Below are 20,532 nucleotides of genomic sequence, written 5' to 3' on the forward strand. Positions count from 1 at the left end.
CAGTGGGCCTGCACCATATTTTATCACAGTATAAAAGTTAATATGCTGCAAATGCATGAAACCAAAACTGTGTCCCTTTTAATTTGAAAAATAATAACACTGGATGTTTTAATGATATATTGACCTCTGAACAAAAAATGGCCTGTTTTTATTTGAGAAATCTGGTCACCTTAGTCTTTATCAAATCACAAACTCTAATACAACAGATGTATTTATATATTGTTTTTAACCCTCTCATGTTTAAAGATTTAAATTTTTGATTTCCAATATGAACCTCACAGACTTCTCAGTTCATCTGTCACTTATCTGTTTACTGTTTGCCTTAAAAAAACACAGTGAAGCTGCTTTCAGCTTCTGTGCTCCACTTATAAATCAAGGCTACAAACTTATCTGTTCATCACTGCTTGTAATTAGATTTCGGTGCCTTCAAATACTCCCTGCATCCTTTCATTTCATCTATTACATGTCTTCGACTCCAGATTTGTTTTTCTTTTGGCTTTTTCCACTCTTTCATTTTACTTTCAATGTATTTTGTGAAGTACTTTGAATTTCTAAATGTGCTACATGAATAAATTGCTTTGTCTGAAGTTCCAAGGGCGACTTGATAGTACAAGCTTTGTACGCGATCATGCTTTCAAAAACTGAGCTGAAGGTATTTGAAAGCTCACAGAACTCACAAGAAGAAAAGTATTACAGAGTACTTATGAGCATACAGTAGTAGTGAAACGAACAAAGACTACAATAAACCTGTCTGCTCTTGCTTAAGGACGCTAAAATCCAAGTTGTTTAACCCGGACCTCAATTGATGTGGAGCTCATGCACCAGAACTTCATGCAGTTTATATTGGGCCCAATGTGATTAGCACATACTGAGTCGAACAAAGCGAACGCACTGGATTCAAATTAATATTGCAAACTTCCCGATTCCCTCCTATGACCCAAAGACTGAAAGAGTTGAAGACAAATTCAGCGAGGTGGAAAATTATCAATTGCAGATGTCTGAGCGAGGGCAAGTCAAAGAGAAAGTGAGAGAACGAGAGGGAGAAGAAAAGAGGTATTAAGTAAAAAGACAGAAATATAAGAGGGAGCTATACAAGATTATATTAAAGACAAATGAGGAGACTTACCTAAGGGTGACATCTCCGGTACCCCCGCCAAGTACGGTCCGTCGAGAAACTTTGGCTCGTTATCGTTGATGTCCTGGACTTTGACCACAAATTCAGACCTGGGCTCTACGGGGATGTTGGTGATTCTGTCTACAGCCTGAGCTTGCAGTGTGTAGTAGGCCTGCGCCTCCCGATCAAGGCGCTTTGTGGCGTGAATGTCTCCCGTGTTCTCATCAATGGTGAAGATGGAGGTGGCGCCCTCGCCAGATAACACGTACTTCACCTTGCCCTCTCCTTTGTCCACATCTGAGTGTAGCTGGAGGAAAAAGAACATCAGATTGAAAGTGGCTTTATGAGAAAGTAAATAATCTCTTGGAGGAAAAATGACTGATGTTTAAGTGGTGATGCTCAACTTAATAAAGAATGACTTCAGGGCATTTGTCTTACAACTGTTCTGCCAGCAGTTACTGAATAAAGATTACAAGGGTTATACTTCACATTATCCATTCAGAGATAACAAGCTAAATTGATCAAAGTGGAATTTAAACTTTGATGTATTTTCATACATTTCATGTAATCTATTTAATATAATGTGTAAGTATCTTATATTAAATACAACTGAAATATGTAAATGTGAGATTAAATATTTATTTACACCATGTATGTTTCACTACTGATGTGTACAGCACACACAACACAAGTAAATCCACATCCTGTTTATTGGGCAAACATCCGAACCAGATCAAAAGATCAAAACATGCGGCGTTTATGCATGAGTTCATTATGTTACAAAATCCCATCATGATTTGCATTTTGCTACAAAATAATGGAATGGAACGAAATGGTGCCACTTACTGTAATGCCATGGTGACTTGCTAACTAATGGACTGGTCATTAAGAATAATCAAACCTGCAATTTTCCATTAAAGCCCTCAGTAGTAACAAGCTGATCTCATGTAAAAAGCATACAACGTCTTTTACAAAATACAAAATAAAATGATGATTCATCAAATGGATTTCATGTAGTTTCTGTCCAGAAACCAAAAAAAGGGTCCTGCATTTCCAACAATGCAACTCAATAAGTAGTTTCCCCAGGAAATATTTATTATCAACATATTCAGTTAGAGAGATTAATAAGAAAACCAGGTGTGAGAATATTACTTTTCTTAACATTTTGTTTAGTCTAGCTTCGTCTCTCTCTCTCTCTCTCTTGTTAAGACTAACATCCCATCAGACTTAATTACAATTTGGTGCTGAGGCGCCCACTTTTCACTGATCAAGTAAAATCACTCCCAACATTTTATCCAGTCTGTCTATTTTGTTTCACTTGGAAAAACGTCGTGATACTGAAGCTTGATACCCTTGACATGCTGTTTCATCTGAACATTAACGCAAAGCTTTTATGAAGCTGCACTTAGAAATGTTGTATGCAGAAATACATCTGCTCAAGTGGAAACGCTATATTGACCCCATCTCTGTCATCTTCACCTGCATGACACTGATGTCAGGTGTTCTGAGTAGACCAATACTCAACAGCCTTTTAAATAGCAGTGAATAAATGCTCCATTGAGTGAAAGGTTTTCCATGTTTGGCTTCTATTCATTCTTATTTTGCCCTTTTGGAAAAAAAGGAGCACAGGAGGTTTGATAGACGTCAATGTTCATTGTGCAATTTCTCAATGACATATCCATTTATGACATCTGGATTTTTAAGCTCAGAGATTTTCAACAGTTGCCCCTCGACGCCATTAAGAGCAGCTAGCATGCCAACAACTGATGGCAGAAAGGTTTCCATAGGTTTAGAGCTAAGGTCACGCTGACAGATCATTCCTTCTAAAAGGCCACATAAAATATCCTTTTCTAAAATAAGTGGAGTCAAGATCAACAGTCAAGATCATATCTTTAAATCAAACTTTTCAGCTTAAAGCATTTGTGTTGCTACTAAAAATTAGAGTTTTATCTCTTGGAGTAGCTAAAGTATTAATAGGATATGTTTTAATGTTCCACAAACAGACATACAGGTCTACAGAGGTCAGCCAAGCTACATTTTCAACACTGAACCTGTGCCGTCACTATAAAAACCTATTTCTTATGGCAGAGTTTTAATCTCAGAGGAACAAGTCACGAGTTTAAAGATGACTTTAAGACCCCTACCTCAAAGGACGACTCCAACAAAAATAATCCTTGAACAACTCTAAAGAAAGAACACTTGGAGCTTTTGGGAGCATTAAAATTACCATGACAAGTAACCAGCCTTGAATAATCCTGTTTGAAGTCGGAGCTGTCTGATGGCCATCAACCCCTTCAATGTTGGGAACATCAGAGCGATCACACAAGCTGCCATATATCTGAGGGGAAGGCCGTTGTTGGTGTTTAAAGATGGACAGATGGACCATTTTCAACTGTCAGCATTTAGCAGAGAGCGTATTTCTGTCTTCACTCCATCACCTCCAACATGACAAAACACCTCCATTAACAGAAAAGCATGCAGAGCAAGCTTTTAGAGGATTTTTCTAAGTGAATGTTTTTCCCAATTCTCAATATTTGGTGTTAAAAGTCTGCAGAATAAAGCCTCAATTGAAATTGTAATATCTACCCTTCAACAGTGCTCTCAATCGTCCAAGTGTTTTGCATCTTATTGCCTCCAAACCTATAAAATCAGGAAGGACCGAGCTGCGTATTTCCATCTTTCTGTCTGTTAAAGTGCTCTTTTCAGCTTCCCCCTATTTACTCACAAGCTGGGCTTTGTCTAGCCTTTCACACTGAGACAAATGCTTTCTGTAAAGTATCAAGTGCACTACACCGCCAATAATCACAGAGTAAACATTGCAAACTTTTAATAGTTTTGCAGCCATTCTGTAGTGCACTTTTATGAAGTTGAAGCACTCACAAGAAACACAATACAGGAAGAATTCTCAAAACTGATGCTGTGATATTCTGAGTTTTAGTCCATATTATGCATCATAATTGAAAAACACTGGATCCTACATTTCCCAAGCAGCTGTCAGTAAATCCCTCCCCTGCTCCCTCATTGCTTACTCTGACCTCATACCTCAATTTTGTGGGGTGGAAATGTTAAAAAACCTCACAATCTGTGCGATCATGGAATGTTAATTGATACATCTAGATCTAGGACTGGACAGTTAATCAATATTATATCCATAATTTAATATGAGACTAGATATCGTCTTTGACTTTTGACTTCGACTATCTTTAGAGTTTTCTTTTCCAGGTTTACAAGGCTGCATTACGGTAAAGTGATGCAATATTCCAAACTTACCAGACTGTTCAAGCTTTTCTATTGTTTGCTTTTACTCATTTGTAATTATATTCACATTACGTACACCCACCACACATGCTTTACGTCCATTACCTTTCTAAATCAAACCTGTTCGGTCGTACAGAATGGAGAGCCCAGTCTTATAAAATGGTTGATGACAATAATTATATAAAAATTATATTAAATAATTATATAAAATCTGTTTTAAATTTCTGATTAGCAACTTTTCTAAACTGAGACATGATCTTTCAAGAGGAAATTGCGATGCATCATTATTTTCCCCCATGTCCTTCCAATTCGTATTCCAAAAATCCTCAAAGTCTCAAAGCCAAAATGAGATAATACTGTTGACATGACTGTGACAGCAAAAATATTTCCTCGTATCTTGAAAAGCCCCTTCCATACCAGCAGAAGATATTAAACAACTGTTTTCATAGACCCAGTGGCACTCCTCGTGAAATTTAAACTGAACTTCATGCGCTCAGGTGTGCAGGATGGTTCCTGAGGCCAACAGGACTACACTGCCAGCAAAGACAAGAAATGCATCCTGCTCGGGGCCAGTATACTCCGAAAAGATTCTTAAAAAACACCTTCTTCCCCACGTTTCCAATGGCATACTGGGGTGGAGGTGGATGGATGTCCAATCATTTCTGTGGCTTTCCAAAACGTGACAATTTGGGACAACTATAAACAAGTTTGGTTTCCAATGTGGACAGACAAATGGTAAATGGACTGTACTTGTATAGCGTTTTTGTAGTCTTATTGACCACTCAAAGCGCAGACAACACATCTCACAAACTAGTTCTGAATAAACATACACTACACTTCTGGGCCTGTGACTGGAGATTTTGTCCCTCAAAATAACAAATAGAACTGTTGACTATGCACAACCTTCAGCAAGAGCACTCTTAAATCTCTGCTGGGAATGCAAACACAGCTCTTTCATAGGTTCATGACGAGATATCATGAAAAATCTCAACATGATTTGCATTTTGCTACACATGAGGAAATGAAATGATGGTGCAACTCACTGTAATGCCACTGTCATTTGCTAAAAATGATCAATCTAGCAATTTCCCAATTAAAATAACGATCTCATCTCACATAAAACCCAACCTCAGCTGATGTTAAAATACTAAATGTGTTTGTATTAATAAATAAAACAATGAAGATTCACCATTTGGATTCAGCAAGTATTAAAAATTCCCCGGGAAACAGTTACACTCTTGACAAAATTTTAAGGTGAAGCTTTTGAAACATGCAGAGAAAAGTTTTGTATCGTATAACAGAAAGGCCTCAGATTCTCAGAGCTGCACTCAGAAACATTTTATGCAAAAATACTTCTGTCCCAGGTGAGACCCTATAGCTGCTCCAGCTTATCAAATGAGACAACCTACACTCTACTCTTTGGATGTGCTTCAAGATTATGTCGCTGAAAATAACAAACAGAACTGGTGACAATGCATAATCTTCACGAAGAACGCTGCTAAATCACTCTTGGAAATGCAAACACAGCTCTCGCCTTCACATCATGACGACGCCCCAAGGAAGCTTCCAAGACACAAATATTAACCTTTAAACTACCAAACACATAAACTGGATAGCTAAACTCCAACGTCCAGTTTCCATGCTACAGTGAAGCAGTGATAAACTTTTCCAAGAGCGAGAAGGAAGTGTTCCTCCTGAAACTGAGGTTCGCCATCAGTTGGAGTCTCCTTGTCAGCTTGGTCTGTTTCCTCCAGGAGCCTGAGGCGCTGTTCCTGAACTCTAAGTGACACTGAAGAGGCATGTTTCCAATGACAGCCAGAAAACAGCCACAGGCTCTTGCATCTCAAGGCAAATTTACCTCCACCAGCAGGCACCATGTAACTGTGGTGCTTTTAAGCTACCTGGGTAACCTCAGGAGCCGGGGAGATGGGTAAGACTTAGAACAAGTCCGCCAGCACGTCTTCCTCTTGGATCAAGTGACATTTAGGTTCAGGAGATCTTGGCTGTATTCCTACCACTGCATGATCCTCAGTTAAGGTCAGCAGCTAACTATGGCTGATGAAAACGGTCAGGGTAAAGGCCTGCCCTGATCTCTAGTCAGCAGATGGTTTGTCATTTAACGCTACATGAATTTTAACATCCTTACCACGCCTGACACAGAGCTCAAGAGAACAAAAAGTACAGCTGCTATTTAACTTTGTGCAGAATAAGTTTGAAGAAAGCATTATTCCTGAGAAATAATCGTTATTATTATTCTTTTTCCTGTCAAAACAGTACTAATTGACTGTTGTCACAGTGGTTGCAAGGCCAGTGATTGGATATGTATTTGGTAAGTGTTCGGGTTATAGCGTTAGGACCACATATGAAAGTGGCCCAGGTGTGATTGAAAAAAAAAGGATTTCTGTGTCCAAACTACCCGCAGAAAATCAGTTATGTGTCATGTGAGAGAATGAATAAATAAATAAATAAATAAAAAGGATTTGGGCCACATCGGCCTGTGACGTATTTGAAGCTAAATATTTCAGTGCATAATGTGTACAGTGACTTTTAAGTAGCCTCTCCTGTTGTGCCAAAAAAGTTTCTGGAGAGAAATATTTTTTTGAAATTGTTATCATTATGTTTATTATTCCTGTCAAAATGGAAATATATGACTGTTTTCACAGCGGTCGCATGTCACTTAAAACCATCCACACATTGCTTGTAATGTGAACATATAGTCAAATAAATATGTGAACACTGTGTACAGCGCTTTTCAATTGGTCTCTCTTATTGTTTATTGTTTATTATATAGCATTTACTTTTCTATTACATACACACACAGTACACTCGCACAGGATTATGGTTGAAACTCTTCCTTCAATTTATCTGTAAATGTCAACATCTCATTATGGGGTAAATAACAATGGTATTTCAGGTTCCAAGCCTGCGCTGCAGGGGTGGAGAATGATTAGGTCAATATTATATTGGTGGCACTGAAGGAGTACATGCTGAACAGAGGATACAACACCAAAGGTCTTTTATTAATGGAATCCATCAGCGGGTTGATGGATGCCGCGTTAGGGCCGTGATGATTGCATTGGTTGTGTCCTCAAGCCTCGGCGTGCATATGTCGCCTCTCTTATGGAGCTCGCCGTGTTTATTCACCATCTCCCGCTGTCAGGAGCAAACTTGAGGTAAACTGTCAGTCGGGAAAGAAAGTCAACATTTAATCTTGAGGAAGCCATCCGTGGCCGTTTGTTTCCGGTAAATGCCACGGACAAGAGGGACAAAGCTGGGGGGCCACAAAGCATGCAAGAAGGGTCGAGGGTCAAGCACACTATGTGGTCTTTTCAGTGAACTGTTTGCTCTTTTTCCTATTCTCTGCCTGGCAGTCGAAGGACACTCAACGATGCAGCAACCGTCGCCACAAATTCCATCTCTAAATCTAATAAACACTCAGGGCTATAAAATATGTATAGCGTGGCAGGGCTTATTAAAAGTATACCCTGGTCAAATACTTTTCTCTCTCATTAATCTAATCCATTTTAAAAGCGTCACTGCTCATTTTCAGGTGGTATTTGAAGTTTCAACTCTTATTACTTTTACTGAGCACCATAGTTGCTTCACTTGCAAAAATGTAAAGACTCCTCTGTAATTCTTTTCTTCGCTTCCCTTGAGGTGAGTGTAACACAGCATGCGGCGCGGCGTTGCAGCTCAAAGGCACTCCCAGGGATTGTGAAGGCGGGGTGGGATCTGAACACGAACCCTTCTGAAATCAGTGCTGACACTTATCATCACTTTGTATGCAGGCAGTTCTCCAGGGACCAGCCTGTTAGCTTTGTGTTTGCTTGTTTACCTTGTAGCAAGGGAGAAGGGTAAAAAAGCATGAAAGAACCCATAACAACCCACTGATACATGCTTGTCCTATCACTAAAATTGCTGTGCAGCGTGTTCAAATTGTTCTAGCGTTTGGATTTTCATTTTTGCCATTCAATGCTACATGAAAAGTCATGTTGGAAAGTGTGTAATTCTATTTTGCTCCTTTTTACGCCCATTTGGCTTGGCTCTGTGCAACACCACAAGAAGGAAATAAATAAATAAACAAATATAAAAATAAAAACGCTCAAACCTCAAGATGTATGTTTCAAGCTTTGTATTTGCGCCTCCCTTGAGGAGAGTACAAATTCTCCTATTCAATGGACTGTGCACAATCCAAAATGGATACAAAAGTCCATACCTACAGGCAACCTGTGAGCAATACTGGATCCGGCACACCAAAACAGCCTCCGCCGCTGCTCAAGAGTCCTTAATCAACAATCGCCCTCAAGATATTCCAACAGAGCAGCTGAACGTCAGGGCTTAACTGGGTCTCTACAAGCAAGGTATGTTTCACAAACAACCCAAAAATAAAACGTGAAACATGGACGACTGCACTCTGACTTTGCTCCCTGATGTTGCAGCACAATCTTGCACATAATAAGCCTCTCCACAGTATAAATCATATACTATAAAGTGCTATAATATCCAAACAGAAATCATGTATTTGCCAGCGAACAAAGGGTGTAAATGAACACAGCGGGGGGTTCAGACTCATACAATAAAACATACATGAAGGGAGCATAAAGAAGGAAGGCAGACGGGGGTAAGGAGGGTCATTCGGCTACAAAAAAAGAGCTGGAAATGCAGACGGGGGCTTGCAGTGCAGCTGTCACTGACATGCTTGGCTTTTCATCTATTCACTGGGCCATGTTCTGGTGAGTAGCCATGGTGCTGCGCTCTGAGAGAGGCTCAGCCGCTCAGACTCGCCTCTTTCATTTCAAGTTGGGAGGTTGGGAATGAGCGATCACCATGGAGAAACTGTTAGCTATCACACAGTGGTGTGCAGACATATGGGATCTGTACACACAGGCTTTTAATTATTTATTTAATCAATACTGTCTTTATGTCTCACTGATTGGAGCCTCCTCTATTATCTTTTATATTCTTTATGTTCTATATTTCAATGTTTTTCTTTGTTTGTATATAAATCAGTGAGTGGGTTGTCTGATTTAATTGGTTGCAAAGCGCTTTGTTTTTGAAATTATCATCATTGTAAAATCCAATTACATGAGTGATATACTGCATGCAACTAAACATGCAAAAATACCATAATTACTTGCATTTGATTCTTGCTATATATAGGGAGATTTAAAGACATAAACTTTATAAAAACATTAACTATCTGCAATTTGTGATGCAATTTAAGAGATTTACACAAAAACAGACATTTTTATAACAATGCCGCATGCTTTTTTTTAGAAGTATTGTTTTCTAACTAACTGACTAATTTGCAGTTAATCTGTTAATTTTTTCAAGAAAAAAAAAGAGTTTTGGATTGGATTTTGGATGCTGGTGGAGGGGACATTTTCCATTTTAGCTAATCTCCCTTACATATGTGAGGATTATATATTATTTGCTTAAAAATTATGCTTAACTTAAGAGAGAAAATTAGTAGATACGTAACAGCAGTTCAAAAGCTGACTATAGAGTTGTGGGACTCAATTTTCTTTCTGCATTACACAAACACATTTGACTCATTTTTCAAAAACTATAAGAAGGTGCTATAAAATGAACACCTAAACTGTCTCAAGAGATAAAATGTGAATGCTTTGAAAAGTTTACACTAAATAGCCTACAGGTAATGAAGGCAGTTTGAACAGTAGTTCATGCGTCACAGTAAAAACAAGTTAAACTTTTAGCAAAAGAGCAAACATTTTTTCATTTCTTGCACAAAATTAGATGAGGTAGAATTATTACATTTATGGGTATATGGTCCTTTTTAGCTGTACTTCAACATGTAACTGAATTAATCTTGAACACATTTTGACTCCAGTCTTTACTAGAGAAAGACTCGCAAAAATGTCCAAATTTAGAGAGGGGAATTCTAAAAAAGAAAAACAGGATTTTTTGTTTATTTATTTTGCCGCCACACATATGTTGTAATTCTGTGTGAAACACTGTGAAGCATTATAAGGAGCTGACTGTAAGATATAAAAGCAGTCTGTTTAATCCTGGGAAGCATTCTCAGTTTTAAGTTAAAGCCCTGTAGGCAGTTGAATTGCCTGTAGAAGTGTAAGAAATGAAAGCAGTTCAACTGTCAGTTGAAGGAAAAGCACTAGAAATAGTTGACATGTGTGCATTGTAGTGACAGCAGTTGAAACAGCAGTTGAAGTGTCACTTTAAAGTATGAGAATGTGTTGAATATTCATCAAATAAGCAGCACACTTGTAATTTATTAAACAAACTCAAATGAGGAGGAATTCTATTTTCTGTCCCGAATAAGCGGCTTCAAAATGAGTGAGAAAGGCAGTTTAATAGACCCTTAAATCTACACAAACAGATGTGTGTGATGGCTTGACAGCAGGTACAAAGCAAGCGCAGATAGCTGTTTTTTAGAGGATGAATATGAAAATGCACAGAGGCAGTTTTCAGCGGGGATAAGGAAGGGTTCACTGCTCTCTCTCTCCGCTGTGGCGACTGTTCACATACGAGAATCGGCTTTCAATCAAAGTCAGAAATGATTTTCTGAATTCTGACTGCCATTTATACACTTTGTCTCCATCCGGCAGCGGCAGCTCATATCAGCACCTGCTGGCTGAGTCATAACACCGGAGAGATAATGGCTGTGTTTCCGTGTGGGGGGAATGAATTTGGGTTTTTTTTTAACAGAAATGGGTCTGAACATTTTTAGTCGAGATCTCAAAGGCAAAACAAAAAATACAAGCACACATTTTTCAATCCTACTTCTGATCCGGGTATTTATTAAATTAGTCCTTCATGTTTCTGTCAGTATTTTCACATTAAGTCGACATGAATGTGGGTGTCAGTTATATGTATTCAAACAATGGGCTGCACTTAATATAACCCTGAAACAGAACGCACTCGTAGCCTGTGGAGCACAAGAGGCCCTGCTTTGACAAACTGAAAAAATCAGATCTGACAGGAAACAAAGGAGCAGCCGGGCTGTTGTTCTGGTAAAAGTTACAGGGCCAAGAAAAATAGAGACAGGCTTAGAGGAAATAACTAAAAGTGTATTGATCAGGGATCATCTATGGCAAACCCTTTAACATTCTAAAAACTCTTTGTGTTCAACGTTAAACATGACTTTAAAATTTTACACCATCAACTCAGCTGTGCTGTTGACTTTTCACAAAAAATACAAATACAACAGATGAGACGTGATGAGGATGTGAAAAGGGACACCCTGGCAAGCTATCTAAAGCTTTAGTATAGGGGCCCAGATACAAAGCAAATGCTATTAAAATATGTTAACTATCATGCTATCTAGATTGAAGAAAAAGACAAAAACCTAAAAATGGAACTACCCTAATGCCAATTACTAAAAGGTCCCACGACATTTATTCAATCAACCTAATCATTGGATATATAGGTACGTGGACTTCTGTGACAACATTTGCTGCCAAACATAAGCATCCTGACTTATGATGGGTGAGATGGAGTCTCGTGCAAAAGGTTTCTCTTTAAAAATGTAAGATTGTTTTCTGATAATAAATCAAATCACACCAAAACTACTTGGTTAGGAAGGATTGTGGTTAATATTAGTCTCGTGGCTTGACTGACGTGAATAACAGCTGATAAAATAACGCTGACTTCTAGTTTAACGCGGGACACAAACGCTGATCTCTTGGGTCAAAGTCCTGTGCTTGTTGGACCCATTCTTGCCCCCTTTGTGGACTTTCATACTCTTTATGTACATCGCTCTAAAAGTCTAATAATGAAGTGGATTGGTTTTTATTGGGGTTGGTTTGTCCCATACAGATACAAAAGGAGCAGGGTAGTTTGATGTCCTGAAAATGAGACCCGGCTGCATGGGCAAATATCTGAAACCTGTAAGTCTAAAGGTAATTAATGCTTTGGCTGAATGGATAGCTAAAATTGGCCGTTCAGTTAATAACAATAGAAAACGACGGACTGAACAGAAATCACTGAAATTGCATCTGGAGACACTTGTTACAATCTGCCCTCCGAGGAACCATCGTATCAACAATATACACTCTGTACGAAGGCGAGAGGGCATGGAAGATGAACATGCTTCACTGTCACGGGATCACTGGACTTCTGTGAGTAACTACTTGAGCATCATGGCACAATCATCTGAACAAACTGTGAGTACAACAGGAGAAAATGTGTTTTTTTAAGTAAAAAGATGCCAACAATAAAATGGTAACTGAATTTCAATTAACATCCTTTATGTTACTTCTACATTATTCCTGTGATTTTACATAGAAATATCCACTATTACAAGCTTCAGTCTTGGGAAGAAAACATCGACTTATATACATTCTACAATTTGCAAGTTTAATCTTAAATCTCTCTAATTACATTCTGACTAAAATAACCCAGAACATTGAGCTGTAAGGTGAAAATAAGTGATATCTAGATATGATTTATAGTTTTGACTAGTTATATTTCCAATTCTCTTGCATATCTCTCATGAGATTCTCCATACAAGTCAATGGTTAATTCTTACAAGTGAAAATGAAATTAAAATGACCTCAAATTTAATTAGAGTTATCTGACTACTCATGAGTGCGCTGTGAAAATCTATAAAGTGGAATCCCATCAGTATAATCAATAATTAATTGTGAAACTGCGCTGTGATTTTGTGGCGTCATTATGGATATGACTGGTTGAAATCTGGTTGTTCTTACGAGCCAGAAAGCAGTTGCAGATATCTTTAATTATGTATCTCATCTAAAATGTCCTGTTGTAATTATGACCACTCAAAATGCATGTAAATAGAGATAACTGAGTGTAGGTTACAACTTAAAGTGAAAATCTGATATTCTAGAGCCGTTAAAAGTATCAGTTATGGTATCAGAAATGGACTAATTGAATATCTGACGCTTGGCAGAGGTACTCAGCTTCCTTACCAGCGCCTATATGAATGCTACGAATAGTGTGAACTTCTGAGAGCTCTGTGATTTGGTTGAAGTGGAAAGTGAGTCCAATTTTCTTTTTGCTCTACACATATTATAATTATTTTAGAGAATTAATGTTCCATGAAATGTCTCGGAAAAACCCTGAAATATTTTGGTGAACAGATGAGCAAAAATTGGAGAGACTGTTTAATTTGGATGTGTTTAAGTTTGCTAACTTTGTCCCAAAAGATTTTTTAAAAAGTATTTATTCAGGTTTTTTCAGTAAATAGTGTTTGTCAGCGATTTAGGAATTTTGTTGATGATGGTCTGAAGATTGGACCGGGAAGGATGCTTCAGCTGTTTTCTCTGTTTTTGGACTTTCTCAGTATGCTGCACTCTGGCTTGTATGAATTTATGATGTCTTGTAAGCCCTGCAGGCTGCACATAATGGTATATATGACACATTAACAAAGATATCACTCTGATAATACCACATACACATACAGACAGAAACATGCACACTCACAGGCACACACATGAAAAAACATTAATTTTACAGCATCTATCACATCAAAGCTGCTTATCTTCTGCCCAAAATTAGCTTTAATGTACATTTCAAATGCGAGCAAAATTTACTTTAATTTACTTTATCAAAATACGCCCGTGTTTGGAGTAGCCCTTGACACACACGTTAATTAAAGACATGCAGGAGTGCTTCCCAGGCCTGTCAATCTGGTGCCCCGCTGCCTTTTGTGGCGTGCCAGCCCTGCCACCATGCCGATTTGTCATCCACATCAATGAAAGTAATCAAGCTAGCAATCAGGGCAAGCTTTCACTTATTTTTTATTTCGGGTCTGTGTGTGTATGTGTGTGAGTCTGTGTGGCACTCAGCTGCCCTCATCACAGAGATGCACATAAATGGAAGACAGGAATAGGCGTCCCTTTCAAAGTATTATGGGGGAGTGAATCAAAGCTCTGTTGTCAAAAAAGGCTCCTCAGATGCTATCGTTGTGACGACTGTTTTATTTTTTCATGTGCAAGGGAGTACAGGTTACAACTGACAGGCTATTGAAGGACGAATCAAAACATGAACCGAGGAAACTGTATTTCCATATCAGGTGGTGTCGATACAATAAAATCCTCTTTACATGCTGAGGCCACAGTTGTTGTTATTCCTTTCATTTTGCAGGTTAAAATGCAGGCAAATAACAAAACTGGACAAAAAAGCAGAACAAATCTGCAAAACTTCAAATGGAAACATTAATAATGAACACAAGGTTAAAGCTTGTATCTTTGTGAATGTAGCACCAATTTACTACAAAATGCTTTAAAAGCAAACAGGGTTTCGCTTTTCAAAAACATAAAAATAAATAAATACTTTCATCAGCCTCTCAAAGTCTTTGATTTACTTCAAATATGGATGCATTGTATGTTTTCATCCTCACAATAACCTGGACTACTTGATTATGAAGATTTATTTGATGTGAGAAGCTGCATTCAAGATTTATGATGGATTATATATTCATTTAGAATTCAGCTTCGCTCGAAAAACTTTGTTGCACACTGTAATTATCAGAATTTTGAGGTTGTCAAACAGTAACAACTAATCCATGACATCTTTCTGGTTTCGGGTGAAACTGAGAGGAACTTAAAACAACCTCAAAGTCAATAAACAAAACAGGTGAAAGAAGATAATACACCAAAGATTTTCTAAAAGTAGCTTCTACTCAGGTTTGGTAGTATGGACTCTGGCAAACTTCCATGCATATATGTAGATTGTATTGCCATGGTAACAAACGAAGAGGGGTTGACAGCTCGTTTTGATAAAATGAAGGGGCTATTTATATGTTGATCGATAGAGAGATGGACCACTTGGTTCATATGTAAGCTGGACTTAGAGAGCAGAAGGGATGCTGCCTTTCTGCTCAGATGACAAACCAGGGCAGTACCAGACTCAGAATTACGCCTGTCGAATCGGTTTCTCTCTTCGTTTCCCAAACAAAGTTTTAAGGTTTGATCAGGCCCCACGGGACTTTCATTGTGACAGTGTAATTTACGTAATAAAGTAAACAAGTTAACGGCGCTAACGACAGGACGTAAATGTAAAACGATATTTTTACCAATACTAGATATCAAACAAAAGCCAGAGACTGAAGCGTATTAAGCTGCTGTGAGCTGCAAATTGGCCACTTCTTAGCAGGAGGTCCCTGCTCTGTCCGTGAAAGTCAAGAGCGCTCACTCCACAGCCAAATCTGCAGACCAAAACTTCCCAGAAGTATACCGCACAGCACGCTGCCTCGCAAAAAAAAAAGCTATCTCAGTCGACTGAAGGTTTCCGACTTTCAAGACGCAGCCACAATTTAGGCAAAACTGAAACACCGGCTTTAAGATAAGGTTAAGACAGTTATGTAGGCAGGGTTGCAGCTCATGTAATGGCAGCCCAATTGCAAGAAAAATGTTGGCATGGTACATTTGTGCAAAGCATTAAGAATACTTGCACGTTATCATGTAGCAAATATGTTGAAATTTCACATCAAGTACACTTTGGTGAACATGTGGTTAGGTTTAGACATAAACCCATTTGGTTAGAGTTAGGAAAGATTGTGTTTTGACTAAAAACATAGTTTTGGGGGCAAAATCTCTGCTGGAAATGCAGCGATGTCATGTTAAATAACAACAGCTTGTCATGGAAATATCACAAGTGAAAAAACGCAGTGGGTGGCTATAAAACATGCTTTTTTGGTTCCTAGAAAGCAGCTGGAAATATGGAAATGACTCGCTAAATCACAACTGATTTTGTTGCTTATTGGTCTTTAACAGTTTTCTGCATTGACATGCATCTCGCCTCAATGTCACACCATTACCCAACCGTCCACCTCCAAATGACAAATTCTTAAACTGCATTACTTTTGAAACGTTGTATTGACACATATCAAACGGCAAATGCAACATATTCACTGTTTGCAGAAACGTTCAATGTCAACATTTATTCTAGTGACTGGACTTCCTGTAAATGCCCAATGTGAACATTTTCTGTATACTGTAATCCACTATTTTCATGCTCAGCCACACAGGCACACACACACACACACACACACACACACACACACACACACACACACACACACACACACACTTCTGCACCATTTAACTACAAGGGCAAAAATTGATTTGAGTCTCGTGACTTCACTGTGTTATCCTTGATGTTCTTTTAAATGTGCATGTACACTGGTGTTGCAACAATGTAAGGTTCTTTTTTAAAATAAATCATGAATAATCAAAAACAAACAAACACTGAGAATAAAGAATTCAGTCTTAGATTTTCAACAACTATGTTTGCTGAGTATAATCCAAAATAACTGGAGAAGTTCATTTAGGTGACATTGCTGCAGGCTTATAAGTCACACAATTTCAGAACTACACGCAAAAGTGACAACAAGAGCTGCTAGGGACGAGTGCAGGACATACAGTACAGTATAGGAGGCCACAGTGGGCTATAAATATCATCTGACATACTGTTCTGAACCTCTGGTCCCGGGCTCACAGTTTCCGGCTCAGACTCTGGCTCATCCAGTGTTACAGCCCACTGAATCCACTGAAACTCTGTTTATGTAAAATTCTACAGGCTGTACCCCTGGGTAATGGATTATGGATATTCATTTATCACAATTTGACACATTATATATAAATCTAATGATTTTTTACTGAAATGTACAAATCTATCATGTCCACACAGCAGTTATCTGCTTTCAAATGCGCCTGTATCAACACTGGAAATGATGTTTCATAGAATTTTAATGTAATAAAAAGCTAACAAAGAGAAAACTGGACCAAGGTCTAGCCATTGTGAAAGATTGAAATGTTTCATTTGTGACATGCTTGTGGGAGTGCAATACAGAATCATAAAAAAAGTCAAAATAAGAATGAAAAATATAAAAGATAAAAACATGTACGTGTATGTAATACAAGGAAAGTTTATGTTGAAGTAAAGTTTGTAGTAAGGTGTATATAATAGAGTACAACTCAGGGAAAAAATGAAGAAACGTGTTAATGAAAAATACCTCACAAATGTTAGAACAACATCACACTGACAACTATAGAAAATATATTTGTTGTTATGTTACATTACCATGCGTTATCCACGGAAGTTACAATTTTTTTTTATGAATTCTATGTCTTTTCCAGGCCTGGAAAATTTACCATGTTTTCCAGGACTGTGGGAACCCTGAGTTTATACTGAAGTAAAGTATGTACTGAAGTATATATTGCTACAGTGTAATTACATTTCTATACCCCTTTCCTACCAAACTCAGCATGTGTATGTGCAGTTCTTTTAAACACACTATAAACTGCTATCACATTGCCTGTAGACCAGAGCTGTGTACACGGCCTCGCGGCAGATGAGCACATCCTTCTGTGTGAGTGTGTTTTTTGTGTGTGTGTGTGTGTGTGTGTCTGTGTCACATTTAACGTCACGGACAGGCTGTCAAACAGGTTAGTAAACAGCAATTTAGAAAGCAGCATGAAGTGAAACAGTGGTTACTTCTTCTATATATGTCTCTTCCCTATTCAGTCTTTCATATAATTTAGCACTGCTTGGGTGGAGACAGATGTTTTTTAGTGGAAGTGCATCAATGCATCTCGCTTGTTATGGGGTTAAAATAAGTGCATTACGAGGGTTCTATGTTTCCATCATTGCTGATAAATACCTGTTACTACAATGGAAAAATGTGGTTCATGTGTGAATGCCGATTATAACTTCGCTAATAACATTAAAAAGCCAGATGTTAGCAGGTGTTAGCGTTTTTTTGTGCAGTGAAAAAGGGACTTAAAAGTACTTTTTGTCATTTTCAATGTTAGAAGGCTAAATAAGATATATAACAGGACACTGCCTTTAACATTTTACTGTTAAACATAGACAACAATCTGAAGGGCATTTCAACAGTATTTCCATTAAATGGAGGCGAGTCTGGCAGAAAAGGTGAAAGCAAAAACGTGAAACAAATCTATTTAAAAAAATAAATCCAAATACGCAGATTTTAGTTACTTTGGGAGCTGCCACCTTGAGATTCAGACTAATATTTTTGTTTGTACAGAAGTTTTTATGAAATAATACATGATATAGAGGTTATAAAATGCTTAAACAGACCTTAGATTTTGTAGAATTTCAGTCTGTGCATGCGTTTCTCTGTGCTATCCTGCTGTGCCAGCCTACATTATATTCTAACCAGATAGTGACGACTTACTACAGACCCAACTCACACTTGTCCCCTCCATTGTGAATGGCTTTGAATTGATTCTTTCTTAAGTCCTATTGAGCTTAAGTGTCCCTTAAAAAATAAATGCAGTACTTGTCTCATTTTTCTTCTGAGCAACCCTTATTATCTGAAGGAGTTTAAGGTTTATACAATCAGATCAACTCCACAGTAGAAAGGCAGAAATAATATCAAAGAACACAACTATTCAGAAAGAAATAAAACATTTTTAAACGTGTATGTGCCCTCGCTGCAGGTCAAAAGGAAATGCTTCATTCATGAGGCTAAAGGCACTTTGTGTTTGCAGGTTTTTCATGATTTAGAATAAAAGTTTGAAGACTAAGGACTTAATTGAGTAAGGTTAGCCTATTTTCTTCCCGCTCTTTGTTGAAAACATCTCCCTTCTCTGATATATTGTGCAGAAAATTGGTGAAAAAAGAGAGTCACAAAAGACGTGAAGCAGTCAATGAATCAACACAGCTCCACAATGACTTCAAAAAGCCTAGAGACTGCTCTATCATTACGCTGTTATCACATTGTGTCCGCTGTGTAGGGTAAAAACCTTTCGATTAGTCTTCTCACAAAAAACAGCAGTCCACTTTGTGTGGTCGCATCTATAAAGTTAAAATGTTCTACAACTTTTAGCTCCGCTCTGCCAACAAATATGACAGGCCGTTCCAAAGTGGCTGCTTTCCATCTGTCTTGCAGCCGCTCCCCATTGGCTGTCATATGAAAAAGGCCCTGGCAGTATGTTAAAACGCCTTAAAACCAGCCAAGATGAGGAGGGTTTTTCCACTGTACCAGGGAGTGGAATTAACTATACTTTTGTGTAAAGACAACAGTAAAACTACTGCAGTTTTATGGGCCTTGTATATTTTTGGGATGTTTTATGTGTCTTTATGAGCAAGATCACTGAATTTGCAATTTTTGTCTTCAAACTCATCTACTGACTGATAATCACGAGGAGTTCCCAGACATTTAAACCCATCCAGGTGGTTTGGGGTTGCATGCCGCTCATGAGAGTCGTCAAAGTCACCTTAATTAAACTGTGAAGTCGAGTGCAACCACGTGGGAAAGGGATTTCAGGACAGCACTTCAAGTAGTTGATAATCACAGATCTGTCTGTCACCAACTCTGATCCAGACTGAAATAAACAGCCATTGGATGAATTGGCATGAAATTTTGTTCAGACGTTTATGATCCCTAGAAGAGAAACCCTCTGAACTTTAGTGAGCTGAAAAACTAATTACATGTTTATCAGCCTCAATTGTGCTTTGTGTTTAATACTAACTTGCAAATATTAGTATGCTTGAGGGTAAAATAATATGGTGACAATGGTACACATTATAATTGCTAAACACTGTGAATAACCCTCATTAATCAACTTAAAAATCATTATAAAAGCACCTGCTCCCCATTTACCCATTTGAAACCAAAAGTCAATGTTGACGTAACATACTTAAGTTACGTGGCATTGCATAATACAAGAAACATAATTATTTTAACCCAATCCACAATATTTTACCAAACCATATCACATAGTTTTGGTGCTTAAACCTAACAAAAGTGATACTGAAACATAACAAAACTGCGACTGTTTCTGGTCAAAATGGTAGGTGAACTTTGATCTGTGTGAAGCATTATAATGGCAGCTATCACAGCTGATAATTCCCATGTAATATGACATTTGAAATCGCCCAAAAATAAATAAATAAATAAAAAGATGGTTTTGTATCTCAGAACCTGAAAATCATCAGGTTTTGGAGTGTTATATTCAAACAGAAAGTGCTAATTTTGTATGACTTTTAAAGGTGCCAGTTTGCCAAAATGTCAACAAACACAGGCCAAAGGCTAAGAAAAAACCTTCCTGTTTACATCCTCAAAAGCCCCTGAATTATGGGAACTGCAGTTACTAAGCTTAGAGCACTATATCAAAGCAACAAAAATAAAAATAGTCAATTAAATGTCTGACTGCATTAACATTTTCATTGTAAGCATGTTAGCA

At 38.0% G+C, this 20,532-nt stretch overlaps 1 protein-coding gene across 5 annotated transcripts in view; it reads right to left on the reverse strand.

The window, feature by feature from the left end:
• Positions 1–20,532, reverse strand: part of LOC121960971 (cadherin-7) — a 185,082-nt gene that overhangs the window by 74,425 nt on the left and 90,125 nt on the right. For all 5 annotated transcript variants that reach the window (XM_088072008.1, XM_088072009.1, XM_088072010.1 and 2 more), the window contains one exon: positions 1,127–1,421. In XM_088072008.1, coding sequence (XP_087928134.1) covers positions 1,127–1,421 — 295 coding nt within the window. The remainder of the gene's footprint in view (positions 1–1,126; positions 1,422–20,532) is intronic.

The sequence above is a fragment of the Plectropomus leopardus genome, chromosome 21 (assembly GCF_026936395.1).
Source record: "Plectropomus leopardus strain MGB_pleo_1.0 chromosome 21, ASM2693639v1, whole genome shotgun sequence".
NCBI classification, from domain to species: Eukaryota; Metazoa; Chordata; class Actinopteri; order Perciformes; family Serranidae; genus Plectropomus; species Plectropomus leopardus.